The 21,547-nt window shown below is 51.5% G+C and overlaps 1 protein-coding gene across 1 annotated transcript; it reads right to left on the bottom strand.

The window, feature by feature from the left end:
* Window positions 1-723: 723 nt before the first annotated feature.
* NIPAL4 (NIPA like domain containing 4) lies at window positions 724-14,042 on the bottom strand. Its single transcript, XM_037152277.2, is given in 7 exon segments — window positions 724-3,078; window positions 3,741-3,901; window positions 6,382-6,472; window positions 7,654-7,710; window positions 10,240-10,479; window positions 13,806-14,012; window positions 14,015-14,042. Coding segments are annotated over 7 exon segments (1,413 nt in total). The 3' UTR covers window positions 724-2,449.
* Between the last annotated feature and the right edge of the window lie 7,505 nt (window positions 14,043-21,547).

Below are 21,547 nucleotides of genomic sequence, written 5' to 3' on the forward strand. Positions count from 1 at the left end.
TGGCGTCAGTTTCACAGTCGCTCTGTTGAACATGGTGGGGTTCTGTGAGGATCTGCTCTGGGCTGAGCTGGCCCCAAGAGACTTTGGGCAAAGGACTATGGTATTGTTCCTTCATTCAGTAAATGTTTATGAGCGCCAACTGTGCTCAGGACACTCATGAGGCCTTCATGGTCACCTTGTACTCTGAGGAGCAGAACCACAGACAGCTGTCATTGGGGGACAGGCAGATCACAAGAAGAGATGAGCAGAGTCACATCAGACTGCAGTTGGGGGCAAACTGAACCTTTGGAGACACACTCACTCCCTGGTGGTTAAGACTGAAGACTGGGACCAGAGATCAACATTGACTCTCCCAGCTGTGTGGCCTTGGGTGATTACTTAACCTCTCTGAGACCCTTTCCTCATGTATAAAATGAGGATACAAAGGATATCTGGCTTGGGGGTTTCTGAGGACTTAAAGAGAGAATTCATGTGAAGCTCTCAGCACTACTCTAGGCTGCTAGGAAGGTCAGCCGTTAACAAGGGATGCGTGTCTTCTGACTCTGCTCCCAAAACAGCCTCTCCTACTCTTGTGACGGCTGTCGAAAACCACTGTAGGGACTTCCTTGGAAGCCACAACCCTCCAGAGATTGGGGACCGGCTTCCCAGCATTAGAGGATCCAGGGTAAACTGTTCCATGACCCAGGAAGGCTAAGACGCAAATATAAAGTAAACACTCGGAGGTCTTTATTCCTGACCCTGCAGACCACGCTCTCAGGGCCCTTAGGTTACTACTATGCTCAAGACCCAACATGTTGCATTGACTTCAGTTACAGACAGAAATCCACATTCATTAAAAACTGGGCATTTAAGGCTGGAGGTGCAGGAAGCCGGCCTGTTGGTCAGCTGAACCTTGGAGATCCAGGTCCAGCAAGCATTTGGCCTGGGCTTGGCTGCACTCAGGGCCTGGTATGTAAACACAGGGCGCAGGGATGGAGCCATACACAGGAGGCGCTGCCCCAACTTGGGGGCTGAGGATCAAGCTGTCCCTCTTTACAGAGGTACTTGGCTCCCTTCCTGCCCTTTCAATGGTCCCTGCACCAACTCCCACACTCCTGCAGCTAGAGAGAAGGCATGAGGAGAAGGGTATCAGTTCTATCTCTCTCCAGATGCTCTTGTTTTGTGAACTCTTCTGGCCAAATTCGAGGGGAGCAAAGGCAATCCCTAAAGCAGGTGGTGTTGGAGCATCATGACACGCTGCTGCTCAGGGTGGGCAGCTCCTCAGTGGACTTCGGGGGCAATCGGGCCAACAGCCAGCATGCACCCACCCGTGCCAAACCCACACCCCACTTGGTCACTGAAGTTTAAAGCTGGTCCCACTGGCCAAGCCTCTAAGGCTGGAGCTCAGAAATTACCCAGAGCCCTCTCCGCCCAGGGGCTTGGTTGGGTACCAGAGTAAACACACAAAAGTTAGCTGGGATTCTAGAGGGCCAGCAGCTGTCTCCTGCCAACTCCTGACCTTGCTCTCCACCCTCCTCATCTCCCCATCATTTTGGTTTACTCCTTGAGGAAAAAAAAAAAGTGCATTCTGTCAACAACTTGACAGGGTACTTCCGAGAGCAGTGCAATCTCTGTTCTCTGAGGCAAAATGAAACACTGAGTTCGGCCAGCACAGCTTGGCTGCGAAGCATCTTTTGTTGTGGTTGTCACTTTGTTGTGAGCTCTGAGATAGTTGCCCGAGGGTCTCAGTGGCTGGGGTGCAGAGACAGAGAAGGGGCGGGTGGGGTGGAGTCCACTGGAACAAAGATGCTGACCTCCAGGCTGCACCGCTTGGGGAGCGGGGCTGGTGGAGGTGTTTCCCTGAGACATCCGTCAGGTGACTTTCACAGTAAGAAGGTCAGCCGAGGCCTTGCTTCTGTCTCCAAAGAGGAAGTGGCAAAAGCAGCAAAAGCAGCAAGACAGTTTTCATGCGAGAGCCGGCTCTGTGTCGGCTCTGGGTGTGGAGGCGTGGCGGACGACTCTCCGAGCCTCCGTGAGCCAGCCTCACGTCATCCTCGGGCTGAGGACAGCGAATCAGTCCCAGGAGGACGAGAGACGAGGATTTCCTGATGACCCACATCTCAGGGAAGTTCTTGGATGGTGTGCTACATTCAACAGGTCATGTTCTGTCTTCTTCCCAGCAACACACAGTTGGCACGGAGGAAACACGTGGGAAGGGAGGTACAGGGACCTGCTGGCGACAATGTAAGTGTGGTGTTTGGTCACTGCGGCTGTGTTTCCAGGAAGTTCTGCCCCCACCACTCACTGGGTGTAGGGACTTTTCTCCTGGAAGCAGCCATGAGGTATAAATGAACATCTCAGCAAAGAGAGCCCATGGGTCACAGCTGTGCTGAAAAGGACCAGGTGGCTCTGAAACTGAGAACCTGGGCTGTCCCGCCGGGCTTGTCCTCTCCCTGGTGGATTCTGAACTTTAAGAATGGATGACAAGTACTTTGGGCTTCTCTTCTGGCAATGGAGTGCTGGAGAGTTCTATATTGTCCACAAGGACATTCTTGTCTTCTAGTCTAATGACAGTGGGCTCCGGGGCGGGAGGAGGGGTTGGATCTTTGTGCGTGTGGGGCAAGCTCGTCTGGCTCATATCCAGGTCTTTGAAAGCATGAAGCATGAACACCCCCAGGATGATGGTGACAAAGCCGGAGAGCGTGCCCACGATGTCCACGGCAGACATGCTGTGCCACTCCTTGAAGAGGACGATGGAGGAGGTGACCACGACCGTGGTGAAGAACACGTAGTAGATGGGGAACACCAGGGAGGTGTTGAAGATGTCCAGGGCCCTGTTGAGGAAGTTGACCTGCGTGCTGAGCGAGAGGGCCAGGATGAGGGACAGGACGTAGGGCAGGGGGTGCCGCACGACAGGCAGCCCCTGGAAGAAGTTCCTGATGGTGATGCCCAGACCCTTGACGGCAGACACCGAGAAGGCCCCGATCACAGAGCAGATGGCGATGTAGACGAGGATGTTCCTCTGCCCGTAACGTGGGGCGACGACGAAGATGAGGAGGAGGCAGAACACCAGCAGCAGCACGGCGAACACGATGTACCCTTCGGGAGCAGAGGGAGACAGGTTACCCCCAAGGCCACCATTTCCTCATTTGTAGAGCAAGGCTAACAAGACCTCCCACAGAGAGCTTTGTTTTGCTGGATTAAATGAGGTCACACATGCTGTATGGATATATCTCCCCCAAATTCCAATGTTGAAACTTAATCCCCCCTGTCAGGGTATGAGGAAGCGGGGCCTTTGGGGGTGGTGATTGGGTCATGAGAGTGGAACCCTCACGAAGGGGATCAGTGCCCTCATAAAAAGGACCCCAGAGACCTCTCTTGTCACCCCCACCAGGTGGGACACAGTGAGAAGATGGTGACCTAAGAATCAGGAAGCAGGCCCTCGCCAGACACACAATCTGCTGGCCCCTCGATCACGGACTGGCGGCCTCCAGAACTGCGAGAAGTAAATGTCTGTTGTTTATAAGCCAGCCCGTCTATGGGATTCCGTCTTAGCAGCCCCAACTGACTGAGCCAGTGCAGATGAAGCGGTTAGCGCGGTGCCCGGCACGTCCTAAGCACAATAAATGGTATAAGATATCTCAGGCTGGGAAACTGATGAGCTGGTCTTGCCTTCTCCACCCGAGACGCTCCAAGCCCAGTGGACCCTCCCACGTGGGGCAGCGCCCTGCGCGTCCCTGCTCACCAGGCTTGGTGCCTACCTGTGTCCTTCATCTTGGCGGCCATCTCAGTGACGGTGGTGACCTTCTCCTCCTCGGGGGCGTGAATCACCATCACCGTGCTGCCAGCCACACAGATGGCACAGCCCAGCTTCCCCAGCAGATTCAGAGTCTCTCCCAGGAAGTACGAGGACATGATGGCACTGCAGGTGAGGGCGGGAGGAGCAGCTGAGGCAGCCAGGCCTCGGCCAGCGCCCCGGAGAGAAACGGTCAGAGCAAGGGCTCCTGGAGCCAACGGGTCAGGACACACTGGTCTCCCACGGGGAGGTTTTTCTAGAGCCCCCCCAAACTGCTGGAAAGAGAAAACTCACTTAGGGTTACAGTGTGCACTGGAAGAAGTGAGGACGCACACAGTGAGTTTCTTTCATTTTAGAAACTGAACATATTCCAAAGCAGAAGCGTTGGAAGAGCCCCTCAAAGCGCTCTTGTCTCACTTCCAGCCCAATAAGCACATCTTCTCTTAACTTTGCAAACAGACAGCTTCCAGCCTTGGCTTGTATACCTCTGGTGGCACGCAGCTCACCCCTTTACAAGGCAAATGAATGGACTGTAGGTTCATTTTAATTATACACCAAGATTTTGGTGCTTTCTGCTCATTATTCCATTTTTATACCTTGAGCTATACAGAACAAATCCATTGCTTCTTCCTTTTGTATATACCAATATAAATGAGCACAATGGCAATTATAGGCACTCTGTCTTTGACCTGTATTACATTCCCTGTAGGGATTACACTAAATACTTTCCATTTATCACCTTGCTAGAATCTCACAAGTCTTTGAGGAGTAAAATATTCCATTTCCATTTTACAGAAGAGAAAACTGAGTCTCACAGAGGTTAAAACAACTTGGAAAGGTCATATGACTGGTTAGTTGCTGAGCCAGGATTTAGGTCCAATTCTCTCTCCTTATCAGGCCTATGGGTTTTTCTCTACGCGTCCCTAAGGAGAACTCTTGTGACTTCCCTAAGTCTTCTCTTTCTTTTCAGAGCAGAACACCTCCACTTCCTTGCTGTTCCTCGATGACATAATTTTCATTCCCCTCACAGATTCCAGATGAGCCAGCAGAAGTGAGAATAGAAGGGAGGAAAATTGGGCAAGAAAGATATTGCTAGGGCATGCTTTTGTTTCTTTACAAAGTTAGCATTAGTGTAGGGTGAAAATCTGTTATCTGGCCTAGGACCCTACTAGAGGGCACTGATGTCCAAGTTCTTCTGGATGTCTCCCATCTCCTCTAAAACTACCAAACGCATCTCACGCACATGCCCATTCCACTGGGGCCAGTGGCATCAGCACAGGCAGGGCTCACGCACGGGAGAGCTCCTGACTCTCCCAGCTTCCCGAGGGAGGGAATTTGTAAACTGATCAGATATGCCATCGTGGTCACACTGCAGCCAACTGTGCTGTGTGAGTCGCCGCTCGATTGGTTTGGTTTGGTTTGGTTTCTGACTGCATAAATGTTGCAAAATTATTGTCAAGAACCTAAACGCAAACAGAGAAAATTGTGGCTACTGGGTGTGGTTGGCTAGGATTTGCCAGGGCTCCAGCTTCAAATGGGGCTTCAGGACCCACCCCCGACCCCTCCAGAGGGGCTATGTGTGTGGCTGGGGAGGAACAGAGCAGCAGGAAGCACACAGACTTAGTATCGGTTATTTTTAAAGCTAGCAGATGCCTGCAAGGCAACACAGCACAGACGCTGAGCACCCGGACTCCGACATCAGACTACCTGGGTGGGGACCCTGGCCTAGCCTCTTAGGACCTAGGTGGCCTTGTCCAAGTTGCTTAATCTCTTTTGGCCTCAGGTCACCCCTACTTTCTAACTAGCAGGGATGGTATCAGGATTACATGAATCAGTACACAGAATATACTTAGAACATGCAGCACATAGTAAGCCCTTCATATATGTTAGCCATGGTTACTCCTCAGTGCCAGTCTAACCACGCACTCTCTGTGCATTACGTCATTTGGTCCCTGCACCAATGCCTTCAAGTAGGTGTTATTAGCATCCCCATTTGGCAGATGGGGACCCTGGGGTTCAAAGTGGTTTAGTGACTGGCACATGGTAATGTAACTACTCAGTGGGGGAGCTCAGGTGAGAACTCAGCATGTTCATCTAAGGTACATGCTTTTCACTTGTAAGCTTCTCCTACTGGGCGTCAAAACATTGACACAGACGTTCAGACGGTGGCAGTGGGAGTGCTTCCACTGGTCTGGGCTTGGCCTGCCCCTCTGCTGCCCGGCAAGTCGAGGGGCCACTACAGCAAGTGACAGCAGGTGATTCAAGGAGCCAGAGTTCTGAACAGCACACTGCCGCTTTCTGGGAGCTGGGACCGACCCACGTCCCGGACTGCTGGTGGGAGTGACCCCACTGGCAGTTCCAGACCCCAACAAACTGAAAATAGGAAGCCCTGGCTGGGTAGCTCAGTTGGTTAGAGCGTCGTCCAGATACTTCAAGGTTGCGGGTTCAATTCCCAATCAGGGCACATCAAAGACTCAACCAATGAATGCATAAATAAGTGGAACAACTATCAATGTTTCTCTCTCTCTCTCAAGTCAATAAATAACAATTTTAAAAAGAAAAGAAAGCAGGAAGGAGCCAGAGAAAGCAAGGGAGGTGACAACAACCTTATGAGGACACTCATGGCTCCCAGAGGAGTGATGACCGTTGCGGGAGCGAACGCGTAGGCCCCGAAGTTGGCCACTTCTCCAGCAGCCACTAGGAAACGAAGGGAGAGAGAGGTTAGGTGCGGCTCCACTGCCCCCTCTCCTGCACAGACGAATCTGGGCAGGAGACGGCTTCGTTCTGTGTTTGACCATCCACAGAAGCCCAGGCTACCCTTCCTTAAAATCCTGATTCGTATGCTCTCTCCCTGGAGAATCCATTCAAGGTCAGGCCCAGATCACCATGATCAAAGTCTTCCATTTTAAAAATGGGGAAGCTAGACCCAGAGTTCAAGGTCACAGGACATGGTTGCGGATAGACACCATCTTGTTCTTGAGGTCTCTTGGCCTCTTCTAGTCTAGACACCGTTAAATGTGTCTCGGGGACTGCCAATATTTGGTCTGCATCCTTAAGGTAAGTTCTAGAAAGTGTTAATTATCAAATAGAGAAATAGTTCCAGTTATCGATTCTCCAGGTACTGACTGGTCCATAGACTCCCATTTCCCAGGGGAGCTGTGGGTAGTCCCCCACAGACAGGCCGGTGGGTTAGAAAGTGTGACCTGTCAAAGGGCCCAGTTCCCTCCATTTGAGTCTCCAGGTTGCAGACTCCTGCAAGTGCCTTTTCTGTCCCTGCTGGTAGAAAATGGCCCAGGTCTGCGCCATGAAAGCAGATGGTGAGTGGGATAGTTCTGGCTAAGCCTGGAATCCAAACCTGACATGGGCAATTATAAATGGAGAGCTGGCTGATTTTCCATCTAAAAGAATTAGGGTTTGAAAGCCAGAGAGGGTGGGTGGAAATTGGGGGAGACGTGTGAATGTGCAAATTTAGGCAAACCATAAGTGGCAGATCAGCCGTGTTCTGAGTGAGTCCCAAAACTGCCTGAGGAATAGGGCAGTTGGCACAGGAGCGCCAGCTCCTGCCATGTGGGAGTCCAAGAGACGCCAATAGGCAGTGATATCTCTCTATGTCCCAGGGGAAGTTGAGAAGTGACACCTTTATCATTACCAGCTGTGTACAAACCTCCTGGGAACAGATGCTTCATGGACCAAAAACTGACTTTGGGTTGAGAAAGTGATCTGAGATACAGGTAAGAGGTTCAACCTGCAAAGACTGTTAGGTTTCCCCCCTAAAAATCTGGGCCTCACATTCACAGTAATACCCCAGCCCCCCTTCCTTTCACCTCTGCCTCTGCCGTCAATAGGTCACTGTCATTAGTAGCGAAGTCCCCACTTACTGGTGAGAAATCCAGCCCACCACATCGCGTCCTTCAGGTAGCCATAGCCTCCGTCCACTGTAGAGAGACATGGACACAAAGTTAGAGTGTGGCCACACTTTTTCAGGTACCCTTCTTATCTCTGCCTTCACTTCTTAATCTTGAAGGGTTCAGTGTATGTTAGCTGTGGTTAATCCTCTGGGCTTGCTCCTGGGCCCCCTCCTAAGTGAGTTCATCCATTCCCCAAGTGATGAATACCATCTACGTGCTAGGGGCCCTACTTCATGTATATACCCGATCACATATCCACCTGTTTATCCGACATCTCTTGGATCTCTCACAGGCATCTCAAACTCTGTCCTCAGTGCAACTCTTGATTTTCCATGCTCTCCATCCACCCACCAAATGAAACTCAGTGACTGACACCTCTATGCACATAGTTGCTTAAGCCAGAAACCAGGGAATCACCCTTGGTTCCTCCTATTCCTCCACCTTCTGCATCCGGTCCATCCTGCTGATCCCGTCTCCGAAGAGCATCTCACGTGTGTCCACTCCACAGCTACCACCCAACTCCAAGTCCCTATCATCACCTCCGGCCTGGCTGAGGCAACAGCCTCCTCTGGATCATCTCTTGTCCCTTTATAATGTATTTTTTTCATAGAAACCAATGGTCTTTCAAAAACGTAGGAGTGTGTCATTTCTCCACCTATAGCTGGCCAATGGCTTTCAAATATACAATCTAGCCACTTAGACTTTCTTTTAGCTCTTCAAAAATGATGAGGTCTTTGGGCCTTCAGCACTTTGCCCGTGCTTTTCCAAGTTCGGAAGTCTCCTTAGCGATACCTACCTGGATGTGCACTCACTCTACAGGTCTCCGCTTGAGGGAGGCTGCCCCTGAGATCTTCCTCCCTGACCCAGTATCTCTATTCTTTCCCCTTGGGGTTTTCCCTCATCGCACCCAGCTCTTCTCCTTCCTGGTGCTTATCATTTATAATGTGAATTGACCTATTTACTTGCTGGCATTTCTCTCACTAAAGCGGAACCTCTGCAAAGCCAGGCTTTGTGTCTGCTTTGTTCACATAATGGTCTCAGAGCCTGGCCCACAGTCAGCGCTCAATAATATTAGCTATGATGATGATAATGGCCAGGTTAAAGGCCATTCTCTTAAAACCCCAACACTGCATGCCATTTGTCCTGAGGTTCTTTAGGTTCATAAAGGCCTTAAAATCTCCCATAAAAGTTAAGAGCTCTGAAAGCATTTTAGTTTAAGGTTTGAAATCTCCGAAGCTATTAAAGTAGCAGAAAATTAAACAGAACACGTCCAAACTTGAACCCATCATCTTCCCACAGACCTGCTCCGCCTGAATTATTCATCACACAAAATAGCACGCTCATCTCCCTGGTTGCTCAAGTCACAAAGCTGCGTCATCCTTGACTCGTGCTTTTATCCGCCCCCGGCAGCCAGTCAGCAGCAGAGCCAGGAACTTCGACCTTCAGACCTGGACTCCACACGTGTCTCCGAGCCCACTGCTCTTTCCCAGGCCCAGACGAAGTTCTGTTGTCTCTCCCCCGTCATCGGTCTTCCACTTCGTCTCTGATCCACTGTCCACCCAGCCTCCAGTGACCTTCTCTCATCATAAATCGGACCGTGTCACTCCCCTGCCAAAGGCCTAATGTCACTTACAGTCACACTCAAATTCTGAAGCCCAGTTTACAAGACCATTGTGATCTGTCCCCAACCTCCTCTCTTACCCACCACGCTCCAGTCACTTGGAACCATGTTCACTTTCTAATGTCACCCATGCTCTCTCACCTCTGAACCTTGGCACGTGCTGTCCCTTTTGCCTGGAACACTCCGTTCTCCTCTGCTCCCCTTTGCCTTGCTATCTCCTCACTATTTAGGTCTCAGCTGTTCACATGCCTCTCCAAAATATTGCCATTGCATCTGATTTTCCCCTCGATAGCACTTCACACACTATAGAACAACTGCCTACTGACCTGCCAGTGCCTCCCACTCAATTCAGTGTCGTGCGAGGACACTGCAGCTCATGTCTAACATGGCACCTGGCACACAGTAGGTGCACAAGAAATGATGATTAAGTGAGTAAATTCTTTTACGCATGATTCCATGTCTCCAGAATTGTTTCGTGGATACACATCTTATTTTCCAAGCAAGCAAATCCCTGTGGACAGAAACTCAGCAATTCTTTTGTAGCCCATAAGGGAGTTCAGAGTGATAGTAAGTGTTTTGAATTGTCCCAGGCAGAGGTGTTTGTATTTTCATTTTGTAGGGAAGTTACGACATGTCTTTGATGACACAGATAATAAGCAATAAAACCAGGACTAGACCTGGGGTTTCTGATTCTTGGCCCTGAGACTATCCCTCTCTTCACCCCAATTCGCTGAGCATGAGGTTGTCGGGAAAAAGCTGATCACAAAGGAAGGGCTCCTATTGCTGGGCTGGCTTTCCAACGGGGATGACGGTGAGCCTTTGGTGCCCTTGGAGGCCAACCTCTCAAACTGCTGCAGCGAAAGAAGGTTCACAGGGCTGGCCAAGGGCTCAGGCACCCAGCACCCTTCTCCAACCCCCACCCACCAGAAGCCTACCAGCCCGCGTGGCTCCGGAGGCCACCAGGCGCAGGAGGCCTTTCTTCTTGAGGATGACACTGCTGCCGATGAGAAGGCTGGACAGGAAGGCCAGACCCAGGCCGACGTAGAAGCTGTAGTTCTTCCTGAACCTCTCCTGCCAGCTGTGAGAGGTGACATTGCTGGGTACCTGGGGGGTGAGGTCACCGATGATCTGGCACAGGACTTGCTGGGAGGAGCAGTACAGGGTGATGAGGGAACCTAGATGGGAACACCACGGTGAGAAAGGCATGCTGGGGACACAGGCACGCTTTAGTAATACCAGACTGACCACTGTCTCAGGCTCCATGCTTCAGCTACAGCGGGTTCCTTCTGCACACTGGGTCGCCCACCTAAAAACATGGGCTAACTAACATTCACTAGTGCTTACACGGGGCTTCCATGAACTCATCAAATGCTTACAACCACCTGTCAGGTAAGTGCTGCCTTAAAATCCCATTTCATGGCTATGACTTCGGGAGCCATGGGAGGTCAGGCATCTTGGATAAGACACAGATTGACTCTAGAACTCCAGCCGAAACTACTCAGCTCTTCTGATGCCGCAAACAAAGGCAGGGCCCCCCAAGCTCTTGTCGAATCTATTGTCCCATTCCCCCTGCAGCCTCTGGGCCTCCAACAGCTCAGAATCACACGCAGAGTATCCCTCCCAGAGGCCTCTTATGTACCCCTCACTCCAGCCACAGTGGAGACCCCTGACAGGTAACACGAGGCAATGAGGTTAGAGAGTCTAGAGCCCTTTCTGGGTCTGAAGATGATCAAGTATGAGCATCCAGTTTGTTCCGACTGACCATTCCCAGGCCTTACTGCTGAGATTCCCTGGCGCCCTGGTCAGTGGCTGCGGCCTGACTTCAGGCCTTTGGAGAATCAGTGTCCCTCTCAGAACCTGTCTTCAGTTTGCTTTCTGAGTCCTAGAGTCTGTGAGAGTCCTCATGCCCCAGAGCCAACCCACCCTTGTTTGCCGTTCTGGCACAAACACCAAGGACAGCACTGGCTGGTGTGGCTCAGTGGATTGAGTGCTGACCTTCAAACCAAAGGGTCACCAGTTCAATTCCCAGTCAGGGCACATGCCTGGGTTGGAGGCCAGGTCCCCAGTAGGGGGCATGCAAGAGGCAACCCACACATTGATGTGTCTCTCCCTCTCTTTCTCCCTCTCTTATCCTCTCTAAAAATAAATAAATTAAAAAATTTAAAAAATCCACAGGACAACAGGACAAACTTGGGCATGAGGGGCAGACCCTTAGTCAAAAACCTAGGCTGTCCAAGTTCAAGGAAATAGTGCAAAGCATAGCCAATAACCCTCCAGTGCTAGGACTCACATGGCCCTGTGCTTCCAGGCTGCCCGTGAGCCTTCCTATCGTGGAAATGGCATGGTGGTCACACCCAGGTTTCAGCTGAAGAAACTGGGGTCCTGGTGTGTTCGGCGACCTGTCCAAGGCTACACTGCTGGTAACTGGTGAAGCCAGAACCGGACCCCAAGCCTACCTGACACCAATGCCCATGCGTTTAACCACTATGTCCCCCCCACAAAACAGGCAGCAAGGCAGGTGGCATTGCGCTTGGCCTCTTGAGGGCTATTTTAAAATATGAATTTGTCACCAACATTTAAAAATCAGATTTCCCATAAAAATGCAGCTTTCAATGACCTCACAGAGGTCCCTTTCCCACTGCAACAATCGGCTGCTGCGGAGCAGATGGAACGCCCCCAGTTGGAACATGCTCTTTGCAACGTCCCAGAGTCCTCACCCAGCTCCCTTCAGTCATTCTTGTGTGCTGGTCCTTGGGGGGGGCATTTGAACTTGTGACCTCTGGCGGCTGAAGGTCTTTTTCTAACTGTCATCTTTAGACCCGGCCCCCGTGTCAAGGATGTAAGCCTGGGCCAGGCACATCTCCTGGGACCACGCTTGCACGAGAAGAGACCTGAAGGCCAAGGTCAGGCAGCTCTGCCTCTGGAACACCCAGATCACAAGGCGGCATCTTGATGGACCTAACTAAGCGCAGCCTTGAGCTTTCCTCCAGGGCGCGGAAGTGCGGAACAGTGGAGCTAGAACAGCCCTCTTTCCGCTGGGGAAACCAAGGCCCAGAGAAGGGGAAGTGCCAACTTGTGTCACACAAAAACCCAGTGGCAGCTAGCTGTGGAACCTGCCAGAGGACACCGGCATGTCTTTTACCGCGGCAGAGTTCTCTTTCTGACATGGGTCACAATCGCGAGAAGATGAAACAAGCAGCCATCTCGGCCCCTAATCAAGCTCCTTCTGATTGCTCACTCCTGTTCTGCATCTGAGACAGGAGTCCGATCCAGGGAGTTCCCCGAGCTCAGGAAATGAGCCAGAGCCTGGGACGAGGTGGGCCAAGGAAGGCGACTCCCAGGAAGAAGGTCAAGCCCATTCCCATGCCCACCCCCTGCCCTCCTGATGGGGTACCTCCGGCATGTGGAACCAAAAGGCCTACTGTGGGTTTAGCTGTTTTGGGGAGGCCTGAAGCACCCCAGGGGAACAGCACCCGCCATCGATTCAAGTTCTCCCATAGGGATAGAAAGAAAATGAGAGAAGGCTGAGGGCCAAAGGAAAGCCAGTTCTGGGAAGGAAGGATGTCATCTGCCAAGCGGAGCTGGGCCAGAGGATTCCTGCTTCTCTTCCAGAACATGCCAGGACTGGGGCGTGTCTTCTTTCCCAGGGGAAGGTGAGGATGAAAATGAACTACCTTGCTGGCTAGGGAACCAAAGCCAGCCAACACCCAATAGGCCGGCTCTCAAAGCTTCGCTGGAAAGAGAAGTTAGAACAACAGGGGTACCCTACAGGCCACAATTCCAAGACAAGACAGGAAAGTGGAGACACACCAAGAAAAGAGTTGAGCACCCAAGATCCCTAAGCTCTATACCCCATTCCCCCACGCTGTTACCCTGAGCAAGTTATCAGGCTTTTCAGAACCTCAGATTCTCTGTCTCCCGAGTGGCAACAGGAAGCTAATAGCATCCACCTGTCTTCCAGAGTTGTGTTAAGGATTAAATGAGATCATGCAGATAAAGGGCCTAGCCCACCACTCAGTTCATGGTAAGACGTCAACATAAAGCTAAGGGTCTTTCCTCATCCTTTCCCGGGTTGTCCTTTCCCACCTCTGTTTTTGGTGGGCCCTAGGGAGACAGCCAGACCTGGGCAGGTGCTAGAATCTGAGGCAGCTATCCATAAAACGAAATCCGTGACTCCGCACCTCTTCGGCGACCTGTTGCAACCAAGAATGCCTGCGTCTGCCTCCTGCCTAGCCCATCTGCCCACTTTTCTCCCACTGCCCTTTCAGCTACCCAGCTCCCAAGATGGGGGAAGTTGGCCAGAACCCTGCTCCTTCCCAAGACGGGCCTCAGAAGTGGGTGGGGAACAACTCAAGCTCACCACTACCCCCACCCCGCTTCCTCCCCTCGGTTTTGGGCCGCCTGGTAGGAGAGGATAAGGACGAAAGGAGCGATGCAGAAGGAAAAGCGTCCCTCGTTCCCCGCGGCACACCCCCAACCTCCGCCCCCCTTCTGCACCCACCGTTTTCACAGCTGGCATTGCCAGCCGACGACTCCATGGGGCCCTGAGCGCACGCACGGACGCGCGCGGATGACGCCCCAGGCTCCCGGGCTCCGGAGCAGGTGGCCGAGACTTGTCCCCGGCTTGGCCCGGCGTGCGAGAAGCCGCCGGGGTCGGGACCCAGGGGTGGGGAGAATGACGCGCCCCAGAGGGGGAGGGTCCCGGGGAGGAGTCACCCGGTGTCTTGGGCAACTCCATGGCCGGGCCCACCCCCCTCACTACCCCGCAACCCTCACCCCGCACTGCAGCTGCCGGCAGAGGAGCGCACGCCTACCTGGGGTGGAGACTCCCGCGAGGGAGTTACCGCCCCTCACTCAGGGCCGGAGGCCAGGGGGCGGGACCCTGGGCGCCACCCCTTCCTGAAGCCGAGACTGGCACCCAGTTCCCTCTCCAGTGACAGAGTTGATGGGCTCTAGGATGGAGGGAGAGGGGGCAGTTTTGGGGGGCCAAGGTAGAAGTGGGGTTTGGAAGGGGAAACTCCCTCCCTCCCTCCCTGCCTTGTTCATTCATACAACAAGGTCTGTTAGTGCTGGGCACCGGTGCACAGCAGCACACAGCAGGTGCCCAGTAAATAGTGGGTATATTGGTGGAATGAATGGATGCTAGAAGCTTGGTAAATTGAATGAAAGAAGGTGAAATGACCGAAATGAGTCCATACATAGTCCCCGTCCCCCGAGAATCTTACATATTTTGGGGGTAAAGGAAATGGGATCAGCTATCTAGAGACTGGTGTTTTCCAAATCACCATTAAAAGACAGGACAGTGGAAGTGTGTGTTACCGCTGTGTGACAGTGAAAACAGAGGACGACAGAGGCGGAGCGCGTCCCCTCATCCCGCCCTTTTTAAATATCCAGAGAGCGCGGTGAGGTTCCTGGGCATGGCGCCAGCACTGAGCCCAGACCCTGATTTACAGACGCCTGCGTGTGTTGTTAACACACTTAGTGTGTACGTGTTTGTGATTTGTGGAGCCACTACATTTCAGGGTACAGGGCTGCACCCCCTTGCCCGGAGTTAAGAGCAGTACTCAGTTCATCCTGTACTTCGAGGGCTTTTCAGAATTAGATGGATTTCACGTTTTAGGGCAGAGGGCTGAGGTGAAGGAAGCCAGGGGACACGGGAGGGCCTTCCACACCCTTTCTGGGCCCCGGGGCCTCATCTGTTCTAGGTGGGGGTGGGGCCGCCATTGGGCTGCCGCCCAGTGCATCCTGGGAGTGCATTCATGAAGGGCCCCATTGAACCGCAGGCTGCTCGCTGCTGTCCTGACAATGCCCTTTTCTCCCTGAGCCACAATAGCCCTGTCAGGCAGGTAGCAGGGCCTGCAGCATTGTCTCCCCAGAAGAGAACAATGGGGTTCACTGTCTGCTCCAGGCTCAGTCTCCCAGAAAGGGTGGGTGGCTTTGGGAGAGTCTGACCAGCCTGGGACAGATGGGCTCCGTCCTTAGCCAGCCAGGCACTGGTGCACTTATTTGGCCAATTCTTTGGGGATGAGCAGAAAAACAAGTTTACCAAAACCCAAATTCCTAAAACCTTGGCTTCTCAAAGTGCATGTCTACCTGTTTTCTATTACAGAGCCACCATGTCCACCACGGGAGCCACCGTGTCCATTACGGGAGCCACCAGCTCCAGTGGCTATTAAGAACCTAGCTAATCTGAACTGCGTGTACTGTGCGTGCCAAACAGGCTTTGCCGACGTTCAGCCAGATCATTCTCTGTCCCAGGGGCTGTCCTGCGCATCACAGGGAGTTTAACAGCATCCCTGGGCTCTGTCCCCTACATGCACACACATCCGGCCCCTCTTCCCCCGCCTCTTGTGACAACCAAAAATGTCCCAGGCAAGGGCCAACATTGCCCCAAGTCAAAAACCATCTAGATTTCAAACTTGGTCAGAAAAAAAAAAGCAAACTATCTTGAATACATGGGTGAAGTAAATTCTATTAATAAAATTAATTTTCTCCATTCCTACTAAACAATGAAAAACTATACATATGGCTCGGACTCTATTTCTATTGGACAGTGTTGTTATAGAGAAAGAAACTGAGGGCCGGAGAGGGAAAATGGCCAGAAGGTCCCAGAGCAACGGAGAGGCAGCGTCGAGGCTTCAGCCAGGCTTCCAGACTGGAATCCGAGATGGACTCCACTGTTCCAGGCAGCTTCGCAGCTGAAAGGAAATCCCAGTTAATGCTGTGTGTGCTCTCAGTGTCGTATGGCTGAAGGCATGGAAGGAGAGCAGAGATGTAGTAATATGGAAGCTATTTACAGAGGGCTTGCTATGTTACATGCACGCTCACAGAATCTATGCGGGCAACCGCCCTGGGAAGCAGGCTCTATTAGTATCCCATTTTTCAGATGAGGAAACTGAAGCCCAGAGAGGATATTCAGCCTGTAATCCAACACGGAACCCAAGAATCCAACAGACACTCATTTTGATGCTCCCGGACTGCCTTGTGGTCCTAGATTCAGGAACACGCTGTGAGACTCGAATCACTTCTCTTCCTGGCGTTCCTACCCCAGGTAAAAGGGCTGGGCAAGATGTAGCTTGCAGTCCTGTCCAGCCCTGCAGAGCTGGTCCGCTGGGCAGGTTGGGAAGGACAGATGGCCGTCACCATCTTTAGGCTGACCTGGAATCCTGAGAATCTGGTTGATAGGCAGAGGCTGGCCAGCCTGCTTTCTCCAGGCAGGTCCCCAGGATGGCTGCTGTCCTCATGAAGAGCTTTGCTGTCATTAGAAATAAGGTTTGGAATGGACACAGGAGCACTCAGACTGGCTCTAAGAAGGGCACATTGCCTAGCGATGGGGTCCACACCAACTGGCACCAATGATGATTAAAACACCACGCTAACTAAACTGTGCTGACTTCTTCCTCTGTGTGCTAAGCACTCTGAGGGCACTGGCTCACGTGGTCATTACAATCCCTTATTCTGGGTACCACGTTAGGTCCCATTTTACAGATGAAGGAACTAAGGCTCCGAGTGGTGGAGTGACTTCCCCAGGGTCACACGCAGTAGTATAGACAGAACCTCAACGTGGACTTGTGTGTCCCCAGAGCAGCTCTCTTATGCAAGGTGCTACCCGAGGAGGCCAGAGGCTTCCTCCCAGACCCCTTCTTGCTTTCGCTCGCTCTGCACAGGGTGGCAGGACACACTGGGGCAGCCCAAAAACACACGGGGAAGCTGTCCTCCAGAGTGCAAGCTGGAAGGGCTCAACTCATCCAACCTCTTTGGTTTACAGATGGGTAAACTGAGGCACAGAGGGGACACGGTCTGGCCCACATCACCCTGCTAACTGGTGGTACTTCAATGCCAACCCAGCACTTTAATCTCCCACTGTGCTCTTGTTCTGGGCAGAGAGGGCTGACCTTCAGGCAAATACTGAGTTGGGTTTTCCCCCCACTATTTAAGGGTGAGCCAGTGAAGGACTTCACAAACATTGTCCTATTGATTCTTCACGACAAGCCTATGAGTTAGGTATGACTATAATTCCCATTTCAGAGATGAGAAAATCAAGGCTCAGGAAGGTTAAGTAACTTGTCTGTGAGTAAACAGACAAGCTGAGCTGAGTTGGAGCCCAGCAGACTGATCCCGCCGCATTTGTGGGATTCCCGCATTAGAATATCTGCCTACAGGTGGAAGAGGCTTCAAATTCCTACGCAGGGCAGAGTTCACTGCAGGGAATCTATGTGGACGTGCAGCATTGCCTAAACTTGGAGTGGGTGTGCAGAGAGCCTAACACACTTACTGCAGGGAAAGAACTTCAGATCTTACTGAAAACCAGCAACAGTTAAAACGATAACACTGAGACGAACTACAACTTGCTGCACAACTTCCGTGTTGCAGGTTCTTCACATGTGTTAAACTCCAGCCCTTAGGGCGGTCTCGCAAGGCACATGAAGTGATCCGAGCTTTATAGCTGGTGACAGTGAAGTCTAGGAGGTCTGGTGACTTGCTCAAGGTCAGGCAGATCACAAAGTGGCTAAGCCAGGCCCTGAGCAGGTCCTCAGAACTCACTGTGGTCTCGTCCTCCTTCCTTGCCTCCTGCTGCCTCACTGCTCAGGCAGCGACCTCAGGGGGTAGGTCCAGGGGACTGTAGCACTGCTTGGACCCTGCATCTCTTTGGACCTGCAGCACCTGGTATGTGGGGACAGGGAGGACAGAGGCATAGTGAATTTTGTAGCCTCTGCTTTAAAGCTGGAAGAATCAATTTGAAAATGAAGTACAAATTTGGGTTCTGTTTTCCCTTTGGGATTTAAAAAAATAAATCTATCTTAAACTTTGATATCTGAGAAGCTGGGGTTAAAAAAGGCAGAGAAGTGAGTTCTAGTCCTCATGCTACCACTAACGCACTGGGGCCTGGGCAGGTCCTTTCCATCTGGGTCTCAGTTTCCCCAATATGTGCAATGGGATGAAATGAAGGACTAGATCAGTGGTTTTTAAAGCGGATTTTTTTTTTTGTGAGATGAGGGTAGGCAGCAAAATCTTTTTTCAAAGCAGAAAGTTACTTAGCAGGACAACATACAAATCTCCTAAAAGAGAGTGTCTTTCATTGATTGAGGGCTGGAGCCTGAAGCTTGTCCCCTTGACTTCCACGTTGTGTCCCTGTTGTCCCCTCCCCTGCAGCAGTGCTGAGACACCCCCTCAGCCGTGCCAAGACTTGGAAGATCCCAGACTGACTGGGGTGGGGGTGGGGTCTGGGGGGCCTCCTGGGGACACAGCTGTGCCTGGTCCCCCTGTGGGATGCTCCCTCAGAGCTGGCTCAGGGCGCAGAAGAGTGGCCAGTGACCCGCTGCATGGGGAAGCTCTTGCAGGGACACTTGTGTCCTGGGGATCTTCTCAGGCCCATTGGTCAGTGCCCTGTGGCAAAGGCATGTTGTTGCCAAGTGGGTCTGAACACTCCTGCGTGGGTGCTAGGCTCTGAGTCCTGGGGAAATTCCCACACACCCCTGAGTGGGGCGCCAGCCATGAGTGTGAGACCCCACCCCCAGAGGACACTCGTCACTCGAGTATGTTGAGTGTTTGTGGGATGTAGGCCAGGCTCTGCGCTTTATAAAAGCTTCACATAAAAGAGTGGGCTCTGACCCAGACAGCCTAGGTGTGACTCCCAGCCCTGTCACTTTGTAGCTGCTGTGGTCCTGGGCCCCTTGCTTCCTCTGGTGTGTGCTGGGACCCTCCCCCGAGGTGCATCCCTCCCGTGTGCCTCAGTCCAAGGGGAGAGACCGAGGGCGGGCACCTCGCTCTACCAGCTCTGCCAGGCTGGGCAAACCCTGCTGCAGCGGGTGCCCAGCTCTCCTGGGCTGCTCGTTAACTTTCTGCCAACACAGTCACACTGGAAATTCCGGTTTGTGAGGCGGGCCTGGATGAGGGGCCCCAAAGGAATCCAGAACACAGGTTAAGGTTTGTTCCTGGTCTATCAGGTGGGGCAGGGGGTGAAGCTGCCTCCCCACCATGGAGGACCTCAGGCAAGATGCGGATGGGGATGGGGGGCAAAGGGGCGTGGGCAGAGGCACGCCTCGGGATTGGCTGCAGACCAGGGCTCTGGGCCAATGAAAAGCCACACCCTTATTTAAGTTGGACCAAAGATCAACTAGTGATAATTATCTGCATTTTGCTCCCCAAAGAAATGTTTTGTTGTTTTGCGGCTGGTCCAATAAATATGTTCATGCCTCTTCATCTGACGTCCTGAATTCTCAGAAAGCCTGGTCTGCCCAGAGGGGTCTGCCTTTTAGGAAAACTCCAGCAGAGCCATGAAGGAGCAGTGCCCAGCTGGGGCAAGTTTTAATTTTGGGGGGTCGCACATCCCTTTAAGAATCTGACAAAAACTATTAATGCTTGCAGAGACTTTTCAGGTTAATAACTCTTGGCTTTTGGCCAGAGGACAAAAAGCGTAACTTTTTTGAACGTACACTTTTATGGGAGCAGCATTTCATAAAGAACAATGTGCAAATGTTAAAGTAACATGTGAAAATCAATGTATTATTACATCTGTAATAGCACACAGCCTTGTAACTGCTGTCCTGAGAAGAATATGGAATATCTCCAGCCCTCACAACGAGCCAAGGAAATTCTGACATTTCTGAGGGCTTTGCAAATCTACCCCTAACCACAACAGGGCTAACTGCCCTCAATAGTAACACCATCCCTTATTATATGAAATGTTAAAGGGACTTATCTAAGAAAAGGAAGTTAAAGAAACATGAACAGTGAAAGGACAACAAACTCACAGTTATTAACAACCACACCTAAAACGAAAGCAAACTAAAAGGACAGCTAGATCAGGAGTGGAAACATAGAAATGAAGATCTCAAGGAGGGTTAGCAACAGGGCAGTGGGAGGAGGAGAAGGGGGGAGAAGGTACAGAAAATAAGTAGCATAGACAGTAGATAGAAAATAGATGGGGGGGGCAAGAATAGCATGGGAAATATAGAACCTAAAGGACTTGAGACACATGGTCATAAACTAAAGGGGGGGTAATGGTGGGGATGGGGGGGTAGGGTGGAGGGGAATGAAGGGGGGAATAGAACAACTGTAACAGCATAATCAATAAAAAAAACTAAAAAAATAGTAACACCATGCCACACCCACAAGACTGTTATACTTACGGCTTGTAAGGGGCTATTTACTTAGGAGACCATCTCTCCCCACACAGGGGCGCTTGGAAGCCTGATCTTGCCAGGCTGATCCTCGTTACCCTGCTCCTGGCAGGAGGCAGTTAAGATGCCCAAGCTGCTTGCAATGAACTGAACTGAACTGAAGTCCCTTCTCTGGTCTTGTTGCCTTCTCTGAGTTGCTCTTATTCAGAATAACTCCTACAAGTCATTGCATGCTAAGCCTTGTGCTAGACTCCCCTTATCTAACATTACTCCTCATGTCAGCCCAAAGAGGTGAGCGGTGTTACCACGATTTCGCACTGAGGTTTTACTGAGGGTACGAGTCTTGCCCAAGGCCACAAAGCTGTCTGTGGTGGCACCTGATGCAGACCCAGGCCTGTGACAGCAAAACTCCCCAGCTGTACACTGACCACAATTTTCTTCGCTCCTATAGCCGGAGGGACCGGGGAGCAGCAGGAGTATGGGGACTGAAGTCACAGGGAGGGGGGACCAGCCCTGTGCATCCCAATCTTGGCTTCTGAAAGATGACCTCAGAGCTAGGACCCCCCCCCCCACCTCTTTACTGGTTAAAGTGCTGGATTTCAGTCGGAACATATGGTTTTTAAATTATAAAATTCATACATACTTTTAGTTTTAAAAAGTGCAGTTTAGAAGGGTACGTAATGAAGGATGAAAGTCCCCTGGCCACCTCTAAGGCAGCCACCGCCACAAACAAATTCTTTGGCATCCATCCAGAAGTCACACACACGTATCTACAAAAGTGTATATTCTTTTAAAAAACGGAAATGCAGTCTACAGATTTCATTCCCTTCTGTTCTTTCCTCTTTACAATACATCTTGCAGATGTTGTGATATTAGTCCATATGAATGCACTTCGTTATATTTAGAATACTGCGCTTTTTAGAATACTTTAATGTAGGACTATTCCATGATTTAATTCAGTTTCTACGGATGGAATTAGGACAGGCTGTTCAGGTTTCAATATGGTAAACTCTGCTGTGATGGACATTCCTGAACACACACCTTTATACATGTGTATAGTTATACCTGTAGGAGAGATTCTGGAAGGGAAATTGCTGGGTTAAAGGGTATCATTATTTGA

The sequence above is a fragment of the Artibeus jamaicensis genome, unplaced genomic scaffold (genome assembly GCF_021234435.1).
Source record: "Artibeus jamaicensis isolate MK-2021 breed Jamaican fruit bat unplaced genomic scaffold, CSHL_Jam_final contig_432, whole genome shotgun sequence".
NCBI lineage: Eukaryota > Metazoa > Chordata > Mammalia > Chiroptera > Phyllostomidae > Artibeus > Artibeus jamaicensis.